Source organism: Gorilla gorilla, chromosome 16 (genome assembly GCF_029281585.2).
Source record: "Gorilla gorilla gorilla isolate KB3781 chromosome 16, NHGRI_mGorGor1-v2.1_pri, whole genome shotgun sequence".
Classification (NCBI taxonomy): Eukaryota; Metazoa; Chordata; class Mammalia; order Primates; family Hominidae; genus Gorilla; species Gorilla gorilla.
Window position 1 is genome coordinate 15,094,305 of NC_073240.2, and position 22,493 is coordinate 15,116,797.

The 22,493-nt window shown below is 44.4% G+C and overlaps 1 protein-coding gene across 1 annotated transcript; it reads left to right on the plus strand.

The window, feature by feature from the left end:
- Positions 1-15,140: 15,140 nt before the first annotated feature.
- Positions 15,141-17,333, plus strand: LOC134757320 (disintegrin and metalloproteinase domain-containing protein 21-like). Its single transcript, XM_063699096.1, is given in 3 exon segments — positions 15,141-16,516; positions 16,518-16,582; positions 16,585-17,333. Coding segments are annotated over 3 exon segments (2,190 nt in total).
- Positions 17,334-22,493: the final 5,160 nt, after the last annotated feature.

A 22,493-nucleotide genomic window follows, 5' to 3' on the forward strand; every position in this document is an offset into this window, starting at 1 on the left:
ATGTGCAGGTTTGTTACATATGTATACATGTGCCACGTTGGTGTGCTGCACCCATTAACTCGTCATTTACATTAGGTATATCTCCTAGTGCTATCCCTCCCCCCTCCCCCCACCCCATGACAGACCCTGGTGTGTGATGTTCCCCACCCTATGTCCAAGTGTTCTCATCTTTCAATTCCCACCTATGAGTGAGAACATGCGGTTTTTGGCTTTTTATCCTTGTGATAGTTTGCTGAGAATGATGGTTTCCAGCTTCATCCGTGTCCCTACAAAGGACATGAACTCATCCTTTTTTTATGGCTGCATAGTATTCCATGGTGTATATGTGCCACATTTTCTTAATCCAGTCTATCATTGCTGGACATTTAGGTTGGTTCCAAGTCTTTGCTATTGTGAACAGTGCCACAATAAACATACGTTTGCATGTGTCTTTATAGCAGCATGATTTATAGTCCTTTGGGTATATACCCAGTAATGGGATGGCTGGGCCAAATGGTGTTTCTAGTCCTAGATCCCTAAGGAATCGCCACACTGACTTCCACAATGGTAGAACTAGTTTACAGTCCCACCAACAGTGTAAAAGTGTTCCTATTTCTCCACATCCTCTCCAACACCTGTTGTTTCCTGACTTTTTAATGATCGCCATTCTAACTGCTGTGAGATGGTATCTCACTGTAGTTTTGATTTGCATTTCTCTGATGGCTAGTGATGAGGAGCATTTTTTCATGTGTCTTTTGGCTGCATAAATGTCTTCTTTTGAGAAGTGTCTATTCATATCCTTTGACCACTTTTTGATGGGGTTGTTTTTCTTGTAAATTTGTTTGCTAACTCTGGTAATTTATGAAGCTCTCAAGATACATGCTTGGTGGTACCAGATGAGCTCAAGTAGATGTTAGCTTGATTTCTTCATGAAACCATGATTTCTCCACGAATCTTGAGGTGTATGGTAATTGGTTATTGTCTCCAATCAACATCTGATGGTAAAATTTAAAGTCACAGCTGTGGTTGTCATTGCATCAGTTGTGACCAGTCAACAACGTCGTGCTGGTAAAAGAGTGATGGTAACCCTAGGGAGAAACCAAAGCTCAAAAATACTTTGAACACAGTTAAAACGATTTAACCCAAGAATCATCCACTTGGAGTTTGGGTATGTGTTATTTATGGTGTGACTACATTCAGAATGGCTTGAAGCATCTCCTTGCCAAAAGGCTACAGGTTTTTGTTTGTTTGTTTGTTAGTTTGTTTTTGAGATGGAGTTGCCCAGGCTGGAGTGCAATGGCAAGATCTCCGCTCACTGCAACTTCGGCCTCCCTGGTTCAAGCTGTTCTCCTGCCTTAGCCCTCCAAGTAGCTGTGATTACAGGCATGCGCCACCGCACTCTGCTAATTTTGTATTTTTAGTAGAGACAGGGTTTCTCCATGTTGGTCAGGCTGGTCTCGAACTCCTGACTTCAGGTGATCCGCCCATGCCGGCCTCCCAAAGTGCTGGGATTACAGGTTTGAGCCACCGTGCCAGGCCAGGCTACAGCTCTTAGAGTTACTACAAAGATGTTTGATTTTGTGTTTCAAACAGGAACATCTCAGAGATGTATCCCACTTTATCATGCATTTCTGGTGGTGGGATAGGTTCCTTTTATTGTGCTGTTGAATTTGATTTGCTGGGTTTTATTGAATTTTGTACCTATACAAATTAGGGATATGAATTGTAGTTCTCTTTTCTTAAATGGTCTTTGCCTGGCTTTGGTATCAGACTGAGAGTGTTCACATAAAAATATTTTGAAAGTGTTCCTTTAACTTTCTAGGAGAGTTTAGAGTTATTAGTTTTAGTTCTTCTTTAAACATTTGGTAGAATTCACTGGAGAAACCACTTGAACTTGATTTTCAAATCTTCTTGATTGGGAGATTTTTGATTGCTGTTTCAATCTCCTTGTTCATTTTTGGTCTCTTCAGGTTTTCTATTTCTTTATGATTCAGTCTTGGTAGAATGTATGTTTTGAGGAATTTACCCATTTCTTCTAGGTTATCCAATGTGTTGGTGTTTATTCAATAATGATTTATAGTAGTCTCCATGTATTAGTCTGTTTTTGCCCTACTATAAATACCTGAGTCAGGGTAATTTATGAAAAAAAAAAAAAGAAGTTCTGCAGGCTGTACAGAAAGCATGGCAAGATCTGCATCTGGGGAGGCCTCAGGAAACTCAGTCATGGTGGAAGGTAAAGGAGAAGCAGGCACATCTTCCATAGCTGAAGCAGGAGCAAGAGAGAGAACCAGAGGTGCTGCATGTTTTATTTATTTATTTATTTATTTATTCTATTATTTAATTATTTATTTATTTTTTTCTATTATTTATTTATTTATTTTATTTTTTCTATTATTTATTTATTTATTTTTTAGACACAGTCTCGCTCTGTGGTCCAGGCTGGAGTGCAGTGGCACGATCTCAGCTCACTGCAAACCCCACCTACCGGCTTTACGCCATTCTCCTGCCTCAGCCTCCCGACTAGCTGGGACTACAGGCACTCCCCACCATGCCCGGCTAATTTTTTGTATTTTTTCGTAGAGACAGGGTTTCACCGTGCTAGCCAGGATGGTCTCCTCCTGACCTCATGATCCACCCACCACGGCCTCCCAAAGTGCTGGGATTACAGGCGTGAACCACCGCATCCGGCCGCGCTACATGCTTTTAAACAACCAGATCTCAGGAGAACTCACTATCGGACGACAGCACCAAGGGTCATGGTGTTAAACCATGAGAAACCAACCTTCTCCCATGATCCAATCATCTCCCACTGAGCCCCAACCTCCAACACTGAGGATTACAACTGAACATGACATTTGGTTGGGGACACAGATCCAGATCATATCACATCATGATCATTTTTATTTCTGTAGCATCAGTTGTAATGTCTCCTTGATCAGTTCTGATGCTATTTATTTGAGTATTCTTTTTTTGTAGTCTAGCTAAAGTTTTGTCGATTTTGTCTTTTTTTCAAAAGCCCTTAGTTTGTTGATTTTTCCTATTATTTTTCTGTTTTGTATTTCATTAATTTCTACTCTAATCTTTATTATTTCATTCTAACTTAGGACTTACTTATTCTTTCTCTAAATCCAGAGGTGTAAGATTAATAAGATTAATTTAGGTTCTTTCTCTTCTTTTTTTTATTTTTCTATTATTTTTTTCCAAACTCTTTTTTTTATACTTTAAGTTCTAGGATACATGTGCACAACGTGCAGGTTTGTTACAAATGTATACATGCACCATGTTGGTGTGCTGCACCCATTAACTCGTCATTTACATTAGGTATATCTCCTAATGCTATCCCTCCCCCCTCCCCCCACCCCATGACAGACCCTGGTGTGTGATGTTCCCCACCCTATGTCCAAGTGTTCTCATCGTTCAATTCCCACCCATGAGTGAGAACATGCGGTTTTTGGTTTTTTATCCTTGTGATAGTTTGCTGAGAATGATGGTTTCCAGCTTCATCCATGTCCCTGCAAAGGACATGAACTCATCCTTTTCTATGGCTGCATAGTATTCCATGGTGTATATGTGCCACATTTTCTTAAGCCAGTCTATCATTGCTGGACATTTGGGTTGGTTCCAAGTCTTTGCTGTTGTGAATAGTGCCGCAATAAACATCGAGTGCAGTGGTGCAATCTTGGCTCACCACAACCTCCACCTCCTGAGTAGTTTGGATTATAGGCATGAGTCACCACACCCAGGTAATTTTTGTACTTTTGTATTTTTAGTAGAGACAGGGTTTCACCATGTTGGCCAGGCTGGTCTTGAGCTCCTGACCTCAAATGATCCACCAACCTCAGCCTCTCAAAGTGCTAGAATTGCAGGTGAGAGCCACCGTGTCCAGCCCCTTTCTTCTCTTTTAATGTAGGTGTGCATCATTATGAATTTCCCTCTTAGTCCTGCTTTTGCAGTATCCCACGTTTCATTGTAGTGTGTTTTCACTGTCATTTATTTCAAAATATTTTCTACCTTATCTTTTAAGTTTGCTTAGCTTATACTTCTTTGTAAATTTTCAGTTTTTCCCTATTAGTGATTTCTAGTTTCAATCCATTGTCAGAAATGATACTTGATGCAATTCAGTCTTCTTAATTTTGTTGAGTCTTCTTTGTGATCTAACATGTGAGGTAATCCTTCCTCAGCCTTTTGGCTAAGGTCATGTGTAGTACCTAGCACGTGATCTATCCTGAAGAATGTTCCCTGTGCATTTGGGGAGAATGCATGCTCTGCTGGACTTGAATTGAATGTTCTGTATCTATCTGTTAGGTCAATTCAGTCTCTAGTGCTATTCAGGTCTGCTGTTTCCCTACTGATTTTCTGTCTGTATGTTCTATCTATTGATGAACGTGGGGTGTTGAAATCTCCTAATTGTATTGTATTGCTTTCTGTGTCTCCTCTCTGATCTGTAAATGATAGTTTTATATGTCTAGGTACTTCGATGTTGGATGCATGTGTGTGTGTGCATAACTGTATCTTTCTGATAAGTGAAACTTTGTATCACATATAATAATTATATAAGACAAAGATCTTTGTCTTTTGTGAGAGCTTTTTACTTAACATCTATTTTTTTCTGATATATATGTAGATACTCCCACCTCACTCTCTTTTGGTTAACATTTACATGAAATGTCTTCTTTCATTCCTTCTTTTCAGTTTCAGTGTATGTGTGTCCTTTAGTCTGACAGTCTTGAGTGATCATCCGGGAGCAAGATGGTGGAATAGGACTCTCCAGTGATGCTTCCCTGCCGGAACATTAATCTGAACAACTATCCACGCCAAAAATACCTTCACAAGAGCTAAGGAAGCCAAGTGAGAGATCCCCGTACCTGGTTACAGCCTAAAAGTAAGAAATGACACACTGAAGAGAATAAGAACAACAGTTTAGCATGACCTGTGTCACTCCTGTCCCAACGCCAGGTAGCATAGTGTGGGGAGCGATGCCATCTGGTTGTGGGAAAAGAGAAGGAAGGAGCAACCACTGCCATTTTGTTGCCCATTTTCTGGCAGTTTTGAGACTCCTGTCTCCCTCCCTCCCTCCCTCCCTCCCTCCCTCCCTCCCTCCCTCCCTTCCTTCCTTCCTTCCTTCCTTCCTTCCTTCCTTCCTTCCTCCCTCCCTCTTTCTTTCTCTCTGTCTCTCTCTCTCTCTCTCTTTCTTTCTTTCCTTCTTTCTTTCTTTCTTTCTTTTTCTTGTCTTTGTGGTTCAGTGATTTTCTCTGGTAGAATTTGTTGCTTCTGATTTTTAGTGAATCAGTTATAGGTTTTTGTGCTGTGGTCATCATGAGTCTTAAAAGAAACACCTTATAGGTATGAGAAGTTATTTAAAGGAGACAACAACTCAAATGAAAGAACAGAAACAAGCAAAGGCAAAAAAGACACATAAAAATTCTACATTTTGACTCCATCCCCTGGGTTTCTCCATGTACCTAATTTTACCGGTGGGTTTTATATTTATAAAAGTTTTGTTTTATTCTTTAGCATTTTTTTCTTTGAGATTTAAGAACTCCCTTTAGCATTTCTTGTAAGATGGGCCCGAGGGTGGTGAATCCTCTCATCTTTTGTCTGTTTAGGAAAGTCTTTATCTCTCTTTTGAATTGGAGGGGTAATTTGCTGAAGAATATATTCTTGGAGGGCAGGTTTTTTTTCTTTTGAGCACTTAAAAAATGTCAATCCATTCCCTCCTGGCCTGTGTAATTTCCATTGAGAAGCCTGTTGCCAGAGGAATTGGAATGCCTTCATATGTTATTTGTTTCTTTCCTCTTGCTGGTTTTAGGATCCATTTTTTGTCCTTGTCTTTGAAAGTGTGATTAGTGTATGTCCTGTAGTAGTCTTATTTTTGTTGATTCTGTTTGGTGTTGTCATGCCTTCCTGTACCTGGATATTTATATCTTTCTCAAGTTTTGGAAATTTATCTGTTATTATTTCTTTAAGTAAGCTTTCTACACCTTACTCTTGCTCAGCTCCCTGTTAAACAGCAAGAATTCTTTTGAGTTCTTCCTTGTCTGATGGAGAATGGTACTGATTTTTTCCAGCTGGATTACACACTGTGCCACCCACTCCAGCCTGCTGGACACAGCTCAAGCTATTGTTAGTGAAGGTGAAACCAGAGTCTTTGCAGGAGGCTCAGAGAATGCCCAGGGCAGCCTCACGTGTCCTTGACCTCCCCCAGCTGAAGTTCACAAGGGAGTCCTGGAAGCACAGAGAAAACACACTGAGAGCAGCCCTGTGTGGGGCAGTCACAGGTGAGCCTGCTGCAGGAGGGATGCTCCCTCAACAGTGATGAGCAGGCACAGGCTCCATGGTGGGGATGCTGAGGAGGGACCCAAAAATGGGCTGGCTCCTCACCAGGGCCTGCAGGACAGCGGATGAGCTGCTTCTCATGAGCGGGAGCAGAGCTGCATTTCTGTGACATTCTCTCTGCGGACATGTGTGCACTGCTCAGCAGGGCTCCTCCCTTCCCTGCCTCTGGATGTTAGGAAGGGCAGCTGGCAAAGGTACCCTGGGACTGGATGCTCAGGGCATCTCTGCCCATCAGCCTTTGTTTTCCTTTCGTGTGGAGACTGTCTTGGAATCTGTCTGGATGAACGCTTACTACCAATGAAATCCAGTAAAGTCGCAGAAAGGAAACTTGCACAAAGAAAGTGGCTATTCGACTCTAGTCAGCTCTAGCACACTGTGGATGGCTGTAGAACACTGTCCTCACCCAGAAGGCAAAGTGCCTGAGTAAAAGGAAAAGAATTGCAGGTCTGTATATAGCCAAGACTGGAGCATGTAATTCCAGGAGTCATGAGCTCAGGCTGTCTCCTTTTCCATAACATCCCAGGGTCAGGTCACTGCAAGATGCCTCTCTGTACGCCCCCTGTGGAGTGTGGGAAGAGGGTGACAAGGTTCACTGCGTCTGGGAGAAGAATATGGGGACTCCTGGTGACAATGCTGTGACCTACCCTTGGTGCTGCTACTGTGGTCTCTCCTTCTGTGGGGACAAGTGGTCCTAGGGATAGAGTCCCCATGTGCCCTGGGACAGCTCACTTGGAATGACCACCACAGATGAAAGAATCACTGCTCAATCTTATTTGAGTGTATGGTGAAAATAACACTCAGACACTACCAGGAGGGCTCAGGATGCAGAAGGGGGGGCTCAAAACCAGGGGGGCTCAGACACCACCAAAGGGGCTCAGGACCCACCAGTAGGGCTCAGACACTAATAGGGGGGCTCAGGACATCACCAGCGGGGTTCAGACACCACCAGGGTGGCTCAGACCACGAGGGGGAGCTGAGGGCAGGCAGAGGGGCTCAGACACCAGTAGAGCGGCTCAGACACCACCAGGGAAGCTGAGGGAACCAGAGGGGATCAGACACCAGGTGATGATCAGCACCAGCAGGGGGCGCTCAGGACCTGGCTCGGGAGCAGATGCAAGGTGAAGCTGACATTTCCTTTTTCTCCTTGGTAATTCTTTGGCCTGCCCTGCAAAAATCTTGCTCAGCAGATATTATTGTTTCTTCCCTGTAACTTCTTAGTTCCTCTCATCTGAAAAGGACTAACTTGGAACAGAAATCCCATTTAACTTTTCATACTTCATTTTCAGTCTCCTTCTAGCAATATTTCACTAAAATGTTAATAAGAAACAATGAAGCCACAGTCCAAATGTTAGCACCATGCAAAGATTTGTATGTTTTCTCCACTTTGTCGATTACGACTTAGGAAACTCTTCCCTCATTCCACTGTCTGGTATACACTATGGCGTTGTGTTTCGCTTTCCTTCATTGGTTTTGCAAGGAGATGAAGCACCATTTAATGGGATGTGTCCTCTTTTTCTGGTTGGCTCCCCGTGGTGTCCACCTCAGATGGTTTTGCCACCACTATTAATCCGTTAATGCCTTCAGTCACCCTCACTATCCATGTAATGAAGCAATGAGTCCCTTTACTTCATCTACTTGTGTCTCCATGAGTCAGTTCTCTCCTCTCCATTCTCACAAAGGACAGCCACCCTCAGGCCACTGCTTCAGAGCCTCATGCAGCCTTGGGTGGTAAACCTATTAAAAAGCTCTGGCTATTTAGAAAGAATGTATATTGGAAACTTAATCCCAAATTCCATAGTGTCCAGAGGTGAGAACTTTCAGGAATGATTGGGTCATGAGGGCTCTGCCCTCATGAAGCAATTAATGCCATTATTGGCAGAGTGGGTTACTCATAGAGGGAGTAGATTAGTTACTACAGGCCTGGGTTCCTCATTAAAAGATGAATTTAGCCCCATTTCTCTCCTTCACACATGCTTTCCTGCCTCCCACATAGGTGTCACAGCAAGAAGGCCCCTGCAAGATGCTAGCACCTTGATATTGGACTTCCCAGGCTCTAGAACTGTGAGAAAACAAATTTCTTTTACTTATACTTAGTCAGTCTGTGGTATTGCCTCGTTGCACCACAAAGTGGACTAAGACAAAAAAAATCAGTATCAAGAGGTGGGGCTTTTGTGATTACAAATACTCCAAAATGTAGAAGTGGATGTAGTAATGCACAAAGACTGGAATAATTTGGAGGATCAGACTATAAAATGTCTAGATTGCCCTGAATAGAACACTAGAGGTGATTCTTTTGAGGACTCAGAAGAAGAGAGTTGTGAGGAAATTCTGAAACTTCTTAGAGATTATTCAAGTGATGACCATTAGAATGTTGGTAGAACCATGGACAATAAAGGCCGTTCTGATGATGTCTCAGGAGAAAAAGAAGAATAGCTCATCAGAAAATGGAGCAAAGGCCATCCTTGCCATAAAGTGGCAAAGAATGTGGCTGAACTGTGCTCATCCCTAGGTCTTTCTGTAAAGTGGAAGTTCAGAGCCATGAATGAGGATATATGATGGAAGAAATTTGAAGCAAATCTATGGCCTCACTTCTAGCAGGCACTTTAGGACTCTGTTCCCTGTGTCCAGGCACAGCACTCCTTGGCTGCCCATGCTGTGGCTCAGGAGGACCTAGGTGTGGCTCAAGCCATCACTTTAACGGTACAAGTCATTAACTTCCATGGCATCCATGTGTTGTTAATTCTGCAGGTGTGCAGAATAGAAGAACCACGAGGGCATGGCTTTCTCCACCTAGATTTCAAAGAATGCTGTGGACAGCCTAAGGTCTCGGGCAGTGAGTTGTTGCAGAGACAGAGTCACCACACTGAGCCCTCAGCACAATGCCAAGCAGAAATATGGGTTTGGAGGCACCACAAAGGGTATCCAGTCCACCTAGGAGAGCTAGAGGCTTGAGAGTCCCACCTGTGAGAGGGGCTGAGTGGACTGAACCCAGAAAATCCATAGAGACAAGACTGCTGAAGGCCTTGGGGGCCCATCCCCCTCCCCAGTGTACACAAGATGCAGTCAAGGAGGATTTTTTCCAGCTTTAAGGCTTAATGTTGTTCTTCATGTTGGGTTTTGGACTATGCACTCCTTCTCCTTACCTCTCTCTGAGCTTTGAAATGGGAATTTCTATCCCATACCTGCCTCATCATTCACTGTATTTGAAAGTAGATAACTTATTTTGATTTTATAGGCTCATAGATGGAAACAATTTATATCAGGCTAAATTGTGCCTTCGATGTCACTCATATCTGATTTAGATGAGACTTTGGACTTCATACTTTTGCATTGATGCTGGATGAGTTAAGACTTTGAAGACAGTTGGGATGGAATGTATGTAGTTTACATTGTAATTGGGACATACATTTTGGTATTAGGAATGGAATGCTATGGTTTAAATGTGTCACCCAAAGTTTATGATTTGGAAACAATCTTTAATGCAACAGTGTTGAGAGGTGGGACTTTATTATGTGATCAGGTCATGAAGGCTCTGTCCTCATGAATGGATTACTGTCACTATCATGGGAATGGGCTAGTTATTACAGGAGTGAGTTTCTAATAAAAGATGGCCTCTTTTTTCTCACAGACAAGTGGTCTCTTGCTCATCCTCCTCTGCTGTTAGATGATGCAGTGAGAAGGCCCTTTTCAGATGCCAGCCCCTTGATATTGGGCTTCTCTGACTCAAGTACCATTAAGTATAAATTCCTTTTCTTTAAAAATTGCCCAGTCTCCATGTTGTGGGTGCCTGTAGTCCCAGCTACTCGGGAGGCTGAGGCAGGAGAATGGGGTGAACCCAGGAGACGGAGCTGGCAGTGAACGGAGATCACACCACTGCCCTTCAGCCTGGGAAACAGAGCGAGGCTCTGTCTCAAAAAAAAAAATAAATGCCCAGTCTCTGGTATTCTGTTATAGCGACACAAAAACAGACTCAGACTAAGCCATTGTAAGATGTGTGAGGTGACATCTCATCCCAGTTTTAATTTGCATTTCCCTGATGATTAGTGATGTTGAGCATTTGACTCTTTATGTTGAGTGAAATAAGCCTGGTATAAAAATTACTCAATGATCTCACTTACACATGCAATCTAAAAATGTTGAACTCAGAGAAGTAGAGAGTAGAATGTTGCCTACCAGGAGCTGGCATTAGGAGAATGTAAAAGCTGAGGCGCTGGTGAAAGGGTACAGAGTTTTGGTTAGACAGAAGGAATTCGTTTGAAGATCTATTGCACACCATGGTCAGACCTCAGTGATACTAATGTACTATATATACTTGAAAACTGATAAGAGAGTAGATTTTACACATTTACACCATAAAAAAAGCAGTATGTGAGGTGACAGACATGTTTATTTACTTGATTTAATAATTTCACAATGCACGCATATATCAAAACATCACGTTGTATGCCCATAATATATGAAATACAATATATTTTTCTAGTAAGTGTGATGCCTCTGTTTCTTCAACAACAGTTTCTGGAGATTGTTTTTTCCTTGGTGTAGACAATGTTTTCTCTCTGCTGTCTTTATACAGTTTTCCTTTCCCATGGGTTGATTTAAGACAGTGACAATTTATTTATTCTATATCTGGTAATTTCACTGAGAAACCTGAAGAATAGCCACTTGAAACCATCTGGCGCCACCGAGAAACCATCCGAAGGACACAGATTTTCTGAGTGTAGGCCACAACCATATTTTAACACTTTTTAAATTCAAAATCAGGGTTTAAATTTTGATATTTTACAATGGCTTCTTTGATTCCCTCCCAAGATCCAACCGTTGAGCGTGTGAAAAGGGCTGGGACCCAGGTTACGGCTGTGCTTGGCATGATGATGTCCTGCAGAAATTCCTTTGGCTTTCTACATGGAGCTCAGCCTCCCTATCAGCCAGCTCACTTGGAGGTCAGAGTACTTCTCAAAGATCCTCAGTGTGTTGTTTCATTTTGAGAGGTTTCCAGCCCATGTGAGACACCCCTTGGTTTTACAATCATCACAAAGTTGTTTACGATTCCAGAAACATACCTGCCATCTGTCCATATGTTTGTTCTGCAGATTTTGATTTCCTAAAATGCTGTAGTAACTGCAATAAGTTCTACCATCTGGATTAATTTTCACCTCAGCTGGAAGAGTGTATTTTAAGATAAAGATAAAGTAGTAACAGTATATTCTCCTTGGTAATATCCTGTTCTATACTTTGAGCTGTGGTCCGTCAATAAATAATGTTATGTCAGGGTCCTCAATGGAGTGCCTGAACATCTAAGGAAGGTACAGAAGTTTCCCTAAGATAGAAACCATGGTGAGCACAAGTTTGCTATGCACCCATGTCTCCGGTCTGTCTCACTATGCACCTGACACTCATTTTAACCTCACCAGGAAGTCAGTTAACTTCCAAATCAGTTTATTATAATGCTTCTAGGTAATTATATGTGGCAATTTCTGGCAGAGATGAATAAAAATCTTCACCAGAGAATCTAATACAGAAGAAAGCAAGAGGCCCTGGGCTTGTTTTCATAAAAGCATCATACACCAGGCAGTTGATTCTTTCGGCTGTCGGCACTGGCACACCCAGCATTCCGGCTTCATCCCCTAAGTAAGCTTCATCGTGCATGGATAGGCTGGAACCTTTCCCGAGGCCATATGCCGATGGATATGCAGCACTGTACCACATGTCCACAGAGATACAAAATCCCCGATGGGAAGAACGAGGCTGGATCAATGGGACTGGCAGTTTCTCACTGAGGAAATGTGAGGTCAGCTTCTATGGTGGACAATTCAGGAAATTACGCAGCAGTTTTGTAATTGATGGTTATGGAAAAATGAACCATTGAGATGACTAATGACTTACATTCCATTATTCCAATTAAGAAACGGACATCACAGTTCGCCGCAACTAAATTTTCATAACCTAAATGGATTACTTTAAACTTCTTCCTACATCTTCTCTTAATAATTTTTAATAACGAATGTGTCTTACCTATATTCCCAATATTTAAAACTGGGCTGTCAAGAGAGTCTAGAGAATTTGAGAACTAAGAACAGTGAAACTTCTGTATGTTCAGCAGCTGCCAAAGCAACACAATATTCCCCAGGAACACTGTTCTGTGCTTCAGCACAAATCATGCTTGTGTATTTCCTAATGGCTCTAATAGTGACCCTCCATTCCCATCAAACATTTGGCCTCCCCTTTCTCCACGTCCCCTCCATTCACACATTATACTCTCAGCTCTGTCTAGGTATCGTAAAAGCCAGCAAATGGACCCTCCTGATCTCCTGAACATGAAACCCAACACTATCATGTGATTGGCTCCTCTTGGCATGGTGACCTTCAAAGGCATCTCATTTAAATAATCACCATTTTTTCCTTCTGTAACAAACTGTTTCTTTCCATTGTGCCTTCCCATAAGCATTTTAACATAATTTACTGTCCGACCGCAGTTATTAATACACACAAATGCCACAACCTCTTTCTAGCCCAAGAGACCTGATTAATTCTTCTTTGGGGATGAGCACACCCTAGAAACACATCCCATTCACATAAACACGGGCACACCGATGACGTGTTCTTGAGTCTACACCATTCTCTGTCCAACTCCATGAGCCCCTGAAGACCAAGACAGGCTCTTTCACACCAGTGCAAGCTCCGGCCCAGGGACAGCCTGCTGAGGAATGGGCTCAGCTGGGTCTGGGTGCTGGGTTCATCTCTTCCCCTCTCCTGTCCCAAAGCAGGTCCATCACCCTGTTCAGGTCTGAACAGGAGTGTCTAGGTTTGTCTGGCCATCCGACTTTTTCAATTTTTAGAAGATCTCCTATTACCTACTGTATTCATTTTATAGGGCTTTTATAATGAAATACCACAGATTGGATGGCTTACAATACAAAACCAATTTCCTCACACTTATGGAGGATGAAAGCCTAAGATCAAGCTGCCAGCTGGGTGGGTTTCCTCTGAGGTCTCACTCCCTGGTGTGCAGACGGTGCCTTCTCGCTGTTCTGTGGTAACATGGCCGTCCCTCAGGGCGTGTGCACCCTCCCTCCTGCTTCCCCTTCTTATAACAACAGTCAGATTGCATTAGGGCCCCACTCCAGGAATCTCACTTTAACTTATTCACCTCTTTAAAAGACACTAATCCAAGTATGATTTCATTATGAAGGACCAAGGGTTGGGACTTCAGCACAAAAATTTAGGAGGGACACAGTCTCCCCTAGCAGCCTCCTTCAGGGATGTCAAATATTTTCCTTCTGCTCCCTGTGAAAACCCTAAAGGGGTAGGGAAAGGGCATCCAACCTGCACGCTCATAGAGGGGAAACCAGCTTCATTAGTAATCGTTCATTTGTGGTAAAAAGGCAGGATTTGAAGCGATGGAAGATGGGAGTACGGGGCATTGGAAGACAAAGTGCCACACAACACAGGCTTCGAAACACACCATGGTCATGTTAAGTTTAAATGGAGTGACCACATTCGCCAGGAAAGGGAAATATTTACACTTTTGAGGAAACAGTAATTTGTGTTTCTGATTGTGATCTGGCCTTGGATTTTCCCTCCCCTCATAAGCAATGACAGAATCAGCAGAAATATGTGAAACATTAGTTCTCAGACATGAGACACCCAGAGAGGGCCCCCTGTGTCCTTCCCTGAGAGCTGATCAGCTCCTGCATCTGAAGAAATGACCAAAGACCATGAGAGAACCACACAGAAGCATTGGAGGGACAGCACCTGGGGCTCTCATGGGGTCAGGAATAGCGTCTGTTCCCAATAGATGGACTAAGTAAAAAGTATCATAATTCACAAGGGTTTTACATAGCACAGAAGAAAAAGTTACCCTATATCAACTGTTGATCTTGTGAATCCAGGAACTCTGGATTCAAGGTGGTCGGGCACATCTTGATTTAGGCATTTCAGGGACACATGAGACTTCAATCAATATAAGTAAGAAGGACACTAGTTCCATCCAGAAAGGCTGAGACAACTCAAAGCAAGTCCTCCCCACTTAGGGCTTCCAGATCACAGGTAGGTGAGAGACAGATGGTTGCATTCTTTTGAGTTTCTGATAAGTGTTTGCAAAGGAGGTCATGAGAATATGCATCTGTCTCTGTGAGCAGAGGGACAACTTTAAATAGAGTGGGAGGCAGATTTGCCCTGAGTGGTTCCCAGCTTGATGGGGCCCAAGATATTTTCCTTTCACAATCTGGTAACTTCAAACAAAACTTCAAAGCCACAACAAAACAACAAAACAACAACAAAAAGAATAAGACATGGGTACTTATTAAGAGTAGAAAAACATTCAGTCCCCAGGGAAAATATTGGCAGTGTCCACCTCCACATGACAAAGGAGTAAGCAGTGTGAGCCAAAGAAAGGAGCATATTGACCCACAGAGTGACCGAGAATAACACGGGTGATGCGAGGGCATTGAACACACATCTTTGTATTTTGTAGATTCAGAAAGCAACAGAAAAGATTGACGGTGGTAAAAGAGACAGCCCTGCTTCCCTCTCCCTTTTCCCTTCCCAATGAGCCCTCACAGCTGTGACCCTCAGCCTCATCCCGCAGTGCAGCAGCTGCCATCCTGTCCAGACCCACCTCCTGCCCCTCCCTGGGACTGTTACCTCATTCCATCCCAGAGTACAGGTGCCCCGGGGTGTGGTGCGGGAGCCTGGGATGGCCCTTTGTTCTCTGTCAGGGTCTCCCTGGGAGGGATGCAGCCACTGCAGCTGGTTGGGGCCTGGCTTCACCAAGGACAGTCCTTTCCTTTCCCATTGTCGTTGGGTAATTATTGCTGGGCTGGGACATGAGGCAGGCAGAGGTGCGGGTCACCCTTAGGGCCCCCCTCTTGCTGCTGGGGCTCTGGGCGCTCCTGGCTCCAGTCCAGTGTTCTCAAGGCCGTCCCTTGTGGCACTACGCCTCCTCCGAGGTGGTGATTCCCAGGAAGGAGACACACCACTGCAAAGGCCTTCAGTTTCCCGGCTGGCTGTCCTACAGCCTGCGTTTTGGGGGTCAAAGACACATCATTCACATGCGGAGGAAACACCTTCTTTGGCCCAGACATCTGCTAGTGACAACTCAGGATGACCAAGGAGCCTTGCAGATGGATGGCCCCTACATTCCACCAGACTGCTACTACCTCGGCTACCTGGAGGAGGTGCCTCTGTCCATGGTCACCATCGACACGTGCTATGGGGGCCTCAGAGGCATCATGAAGCTGGACGACCTTGCCTACGAAATCAAACCCCTCCAGGATTCCTGCAGGTTTGAACATGTTTCTCAGATAGTGGCCGAGCCCAACACAACGGGGCCCACATTTAGAGATGGTGACAATGAGGAGACAGACCCCCTGTTCTCTGAAGCAAATAACAGCATGAATCCCAGGATATCTAATTCGCTGTATAGTTCTCATAGAGGTAATATAAAAGGCCACGTTCAATGTTCCAATTCATATTATCGTATATATGGCAATATTACAACCTGTTCCAAAGAGGTGGTCCAGATGTTCAGTCTCATTGACAGCATTGTTCAAAATATTGATCTGCGGTACTATATTTATCTTTTGACCATATATAATAATCGTGACCCAGCCCCTGTGAATCAATATCGAATTCAGAGTGCAATGTTTACCTATTTTAAAACAACCTTTTTTGATACTTTTCATGTTCATTCATCCACACTACTTATTAAAGACGCACCACATGAATCTAACTATGAACCTGAAAGGTATAGCTTCTGTACACATTTAGGCCTATTACACATTGGTACTCTAGGCAGACATTATTTATTGGTAGCCATCATAATAACCCAGACACAGATGAGAAGTATTGGTCTGGAGTATGATGATAACTACTGCACATGTTAGAGAAGGGCCTCCTGCATTATGCAGAGATTTCCTGGGATGACAGATGTATTCAGTAACTGTTCTTATGGACATGCACAAAATTGTTTTATATGTCCAGGCCGGTGTGTTTTTGAAACACTTGCTCCTGTGTATAACGAAACCATGACAACGGTTCACTGTGGAAACCTTATAGTGGAGGGGAGGGAGGAATGTGTCTGTGGCTCCTTCACGCAGTGTTGTGCCAGTTATTGCTGCCAAAGTGACTGTCACTTAACACCGGGGAGCATCTTTCATATAGGAGAGGGCTGTACAAACTTCAGCTTCTCCCCACCAGGGACTCTGCAGACCTATCCAAAATATATGTGACCTTCCAGAATACTGTCACGGGACCACTGTGACATGCCCAGCAAAATTTATATGCAAGATGGAACCCTGTGCACGGAAGAAGGCTACTGTTATCATGGGAACTGCACTGACCGCAAAGTTCTCTGCAAGGCGATGTTTGGTGTCAGTGCTGAGGATGCTCCTGAGGTCTGCTATGACATAAATCTTGAAAGCTACCCATTTGGACATTGTATTAGACAACAAACATATCTCAGCTACCAGGCTTGTACAGGAATAGATAAGTTTTGTGGAAGACTGCAGTGTACCAATGTGACCCATCTTCCCCAGCTGGAGGAACATGTTTCATTCCATCACTCAGTGAGAGGAGGGTTTCAGTGTTTTAGACTGGATGAACACCGTGCAACAGACATGACTGATGTTGGGCGTGTGATAGATGGCACTCCTTGTGTTCATGGAAACTTCTGTAATAACACCCGGTGCAATGCAACTATCACTTCACTGGGCTATGACTGTCGCCCTGAGAAGTGCAGTCGTAGAGGGGTCTGCAACAACAGAAGGAACTGCCATTGCCATATAGGCTGGGATCCTCCACTGTGCCTAAGAAGAGGTGCTCGTGGGAGTGTTGACAGCGGGCCACCTCCAAAAAGAACACGTTCTCTCAGACAAAGACAACAATCAGTGATGTATCTGAGAGTGGTCTTTGGTCGTATTTACGCCTTCAGAATTGCACTGCTCTTTGGGACAGCCACAAATGTGCAAACTATCAGGACCACCACCGTTAAGGAAGAGACAGTTACTAACCCTGAATAAGACTAATTCAGCCTCCCGATCCTTGTAAAGATACAGAGAATATAACAGCAAAATCTATGAAATAGGATCGGGGAAGGGATGGCAAAGCTCAAGTCCACATTTCTTGAAGTCCACAGGAGGCACATGGTCCTGTCTCACGTCACAGGGAAAGGGGAGGCATTGGCTTCTATCCCACGTTCTTGTAGGTCGCTGATGTTCACTCTGAAATAAATCTTCAAAAACACACATTGGTGCCTTCCACATTTTCTTAGACTCCTCTGGGAGCCCAAACTTGGCCAGAACCTCTGGCCTGGAGAGACATGAATGAGCATCTGGCTCTTGACCTGAGGTCGCTGGTCCCGGAATTAATGGAAGTTGCCACCAGCTCCTTACAGGGCACGTTCATGACATTTCTCCAGAAGAGAGCTCCAGAGCGATAAGCTTCCTCATTCCCCAGGTAATCAGTCCTTCTCTAAACCCGAAGTCAGTTTAGGTTGATCCAGGGCTACTCCCTGTTTCCTGTCTGTTAATCACGGGGGTGCTGTGGGCTTTGCAGTGAGAGGGACTTGGGTTCAAATCCCCCATCAAGCAAATCCCCCTACCTGGGGCCGAGCTTCCCATATGTGGGAAAATGAATCCCTGAGGTTGATTGCTGCATGCAATGAAATTCGACTAGAAAAATAGGTAGACGTGAGGGCAAGCTGTCTGTCATTTAGTGTGAGCTCTGTGAGTGGCAGCTGCCCCCTTTCTTCTTGCCCCCACATTTCCTTGAACTGAAACAGGAAGGGAAGCTGAGTAAGTCGTGATGAGGAAGAGAAACCAGGCTTGTAACAGCACAGGCTGGTCTGGGTGGAAAACAGGGCTAGGTGTGTCGCTAAGTTATTGTAAAGGAAAATGGAAGTTAAATGTATAAATAACTGAATGAGGTAACACTTTATTTTAACTTAAAACTCACAATAATATTGACGTTTAAAATGCAGTGTAGATATGTCACAGAGAATTTCAAAGGCAAAGCCCACCAATGGAAGATATCACCCTTCCCATACCATCAACAGAAAACTGCTGGTATTCTATAGTAGTACTGAGATCTAGCATTTTTCTGAATACGTCTGTGGTTCTAGATGTCCTGCTTCCATAGATATTGTTTAGAATTCCCACCCTTCTCCAAACACAGCTTGATATCCTTTCTCTGAACCTGTTAGAAATTTCCCCCATTCAGCTGTCATAAAGATGCGAGCAATCCATTCCTGTGCCTCTGTCAGTGTGTTCTATTATTTTGTGGGTGAACGCTAATGGACAGTGAAGTGTGAGGTCAGTGAATACAATGCCCTCGCCCTGTGTGTCCTTTGGGTGTGAGGGGTTTTGCTGATAGAACAGCAGGCCCCGTCCCACCCTTTATGCATCTCCACCCTCCACCTCACGCACCCAGCTGACCTCTTCCCTGTGGCCTGGGGGGTTCCCTGGGGGAATGACCTCCCCTCTCTCCAGGGCCCACCCACTCAGTGCCCGTGCAAGACCACCAAGCTTGGCACAGCCCCACATTGTGTCAGGGCCTGTGTCCCCTTCCTCACCCCCTAAACAGATGGACCCACTGGAACACTGCTCAGGGCAGGGGGTGGTGGTATGTGCAGAAGGAAGGCAAATGTGCACTCTGTTGGAGAAATATTATAGGTAGTTTGAGCAAAAAATCTAATGTCATGTGAACTTTTAGAATGATACATATTTTAACAAAGAACGTGATCAATAGAGTTGGTATTGACGCCAGGTAAACACTATTTAGAGCAACAACAATATCAAAAACAAGCCAACAGTTCACCAAGAAAAACCACAATTAACCCCATGGAAATGGTCTTCCAAGAGCATCAGCACTTAAATCCTCGAAATCTGCCTGCCTCAGCACCTGTTGTCCTGACCTGCCCTCCTGTGTGTCCTAATCACTCCTATACACGGGGCCTGCACTGTGGGAGATTCGAGCTGTGCCAGGTGGAGGGAGCAGGACAACTGCTACCAGGTTGTTGGTGTGGATGCCGAGGCTACCAAAGCAGGTGTAAACTCCCACCTGTGGGCCAGGGAAGGGTACACAGGAGACATGTCCTGGGAATAGGGTGAGGGAGAGCTGTGGGGGCTCTGGGTTCTGAAGAGGGTTCTGGCCTGGCAGGGATAAGAACAACCAGCATGTGAGGCCAGGCTGGAGTCTGCACCTCTGAAGCTGCAAGGGTCATGGGCTGCTTGGCCCAAGGGGCTGTCCTGGTTCTCTATGGAGTACATATATTATATATTATATATATGTAGGAGTTTATTGAGGAGTATTAAACTCACACAACTGCAAGGTCCCACAGTAGGCCACCTGCAAGCTAAGGAGCAAGGAAGCCAGTCTGAATCCCAAAGCTGAAGAATTTGAAGTCTGATGTTTGAGGGCAGGAAGCATCCAGCACAGGAGAAAGATGTAGGCTGGGAGACTAAGCCAGTCTAGTCTTTTCACGTTTTCTGCCTGCTCTATACCCTGGCCACACTGGCAGTTGATTAGATGGTGCCCACCAAGATTAAGCATAAGTCTGCCTTTCCCAGCTCACTGGCTCAAATGTTAATCTCCTTTGGCAACACCCTCCCAGACACACCCAGGATCAATACTTTGCATGCTTCAATCCAATCAAGTTGACACTCAGTATCAACCATCACAAGTCCAACCCTTGTCAACTTGAACCCATATGAATCTCCTGAGATCATACATAATCTTCAAATAAAGACAATAATAAGGTCATAATTACACCTAATGTAATACAACTATCTTTTGTACAACCAGAAATGCACCAATCCTCAACCCGAGTGCTATTATGTAAAGTTAAGAACACTTAAATGCTGATATGAAGTCAATAAATTTTATGTCACATGATAAAGGAAAAAAGAAATAAATCCTGAAGGAATTTTCTTAGTACAAGTGTGTACATGCACAAACATGTTTTTAACAAAAGAAGAAGGAAATACTGATGACAATTACAGTCCTCATTTCTGCAACTGATCACGTGGTTGTAGCTGGTATTGATGACTACTTCTTCTACTACCCATTCTGTATTCCCTTTGCCTTCAGCAAGCATCACAGCAGGTCAAGTTTTTTCTCCTAGTGGAGTGATGCAAACCTTCATTCCTGAAGGGTCTGGGCCATTTGTAGTCCTGCCTGGATTGGGCTGCTGTAGTTTCCCGTTGACCTTAATGACAGGGCAGGGTAAGGTTAAGAGATGCCCTAATGGATCTCCTGCATTCCATACATATTCTTCCTTACCTCCATTGTGGAGTAATAGACTGATTGCATCTTGATAGTTCAGGTCAATCAGCCCAGTCAACACTGTAACTCCCTTCTTAGCCTGTGGACTTAAAGGTAGGAGGGGCCCAAAGTGGCCAGGTGGAAATCTTAACTTCCAGTTTAATGGAATTGTTGCTGTTTCTGCTGATGGCAGCATTATTCCCACTGGAATTAAGACCTCTAGGCCAACAGAATGTAATGTCATGGGACCAGGAAGCAAAAATTTTGCTAGGGGATCACTAGGGATGATGGTGAATGGTGCCATTTCCACTCCCACCCCTTGATTCCTGGATCCATGAATTATGGCTATGGGAGAAACAGTACCATATATTGGATGCTGATTTGGAGCATACATGGCCTTTTGGAGAGCTTTGCCCCAGGCCTGCAAAGTATTGGAGCCTAGTTGGCATTGTAATTGTGATTTTGAAAGGCCATTCCATTCTTCTATCAATCCGGCTGCTTCAGGATGATGGGGAACATGGTAAGACAAGTGAATCCCATGAGCATGAGCCCACTGCCACACTTCTTTAGCCATAAAGGGAGTGCCTTGGTCAGAGGCAATGCTATATGGAATACTGTGACAGTGGATAAGGCATTCCATGACTCCACAGATGGTAGTCTTGGCAGAAGCCTTGCATGCATATCTGCAGTAAGTGTCTATTTCAGTGAGGACAAACCTCTGCCCTTTCCAGGATGGAAGAGGTCCAATATAATCCAACCTGCCATCAGGTAGCTCGCTGATCACCCTGAGGAATGGTGTCTTTTGGGTAGAGACCCACAGCCAAACCAGATCACGCCACCCCAACCCCTCCCAAATCTCATGTCCTCTTTGCATTTCAAAACCAATCGTGCCTTCCCAACAGTCCCCCAACATCTTAACTCATTTCAGCATTAACTCAAAAGTCCAAATCCAAAGTCACATTGGAGACAAGGCAAGTCCCTTTCATCTATGAACCTGTAAAATGAAAAACAAGTCAGTTACTTCCAAGACAAAATGGGGGTACAGGCATTAGATACATGCTCCCATTTCAGTTGGGAGAAATGGGCCAGAATAAAGGGGCTACAGGTCACATGCAAGCCCAAACTCCAGTGGGGCAGTCATTAAATCTTAAAGCTTCAAAATAATCTCCTTTGACTCCATTCCTCACATTCAGGGCATGCTTATGCAAAGTGGGGGCTCCCACAACCTTGGGAAGCTCTCACCCTGTGGCTTTGCAGCTCTGACCCCATGGCTGCTCTCATGGGTTTTGCAGAGTTCAGCCCTCCTGGCTGCTCTCATTGAGTGCCTGCAGCTTTTCCAGGTGCACAGTGCAAGCTGTTAATAGATCTACCATTCTGGGGTCTGAAGGATGGTGGCCCTCTTCTCACAGCCCCATTAGTCACTGTCTCCGGTGGGGACTCTGTGTGGGGGTTCCAACCCCACATTTCCCTTCTGCACTGCCCTAGCAGAGACTCTCCATGAGGGCTTTGCCCCTGGCGCAGACTTCTGGCTGGACATCCAGTCATTTCTATAAATCCTCTGAGATCTAGGCAGAGGATCACAAAGCTGAACTCTTCTCTTCTGCACACCCATAGGCCCAACATCATGTAGAAGCCACCAATGATTGAGGCTTTCTGAAGCAATGGCCTGAGCTGTACATTGGACTTTTTTAGCCACAGCTAGACCTGGAGCAGCTGGGACACAGGGCACCAAGTCCCAAGGCTCCAAAGAGCAGCTGGGCCCTGGACCCAGCCCATGAAACCATTTTTCCCTGATAGGCCTCCAGGCCTGTGATTGGAAGGGCTGCTGCAAAGATCTCTGACATGGCCTGGAAACATTTTCCCCATTGTCTTGGTTATTAATATTCATCTCTTCATTACTTATGCAAATTTCTGCAGCC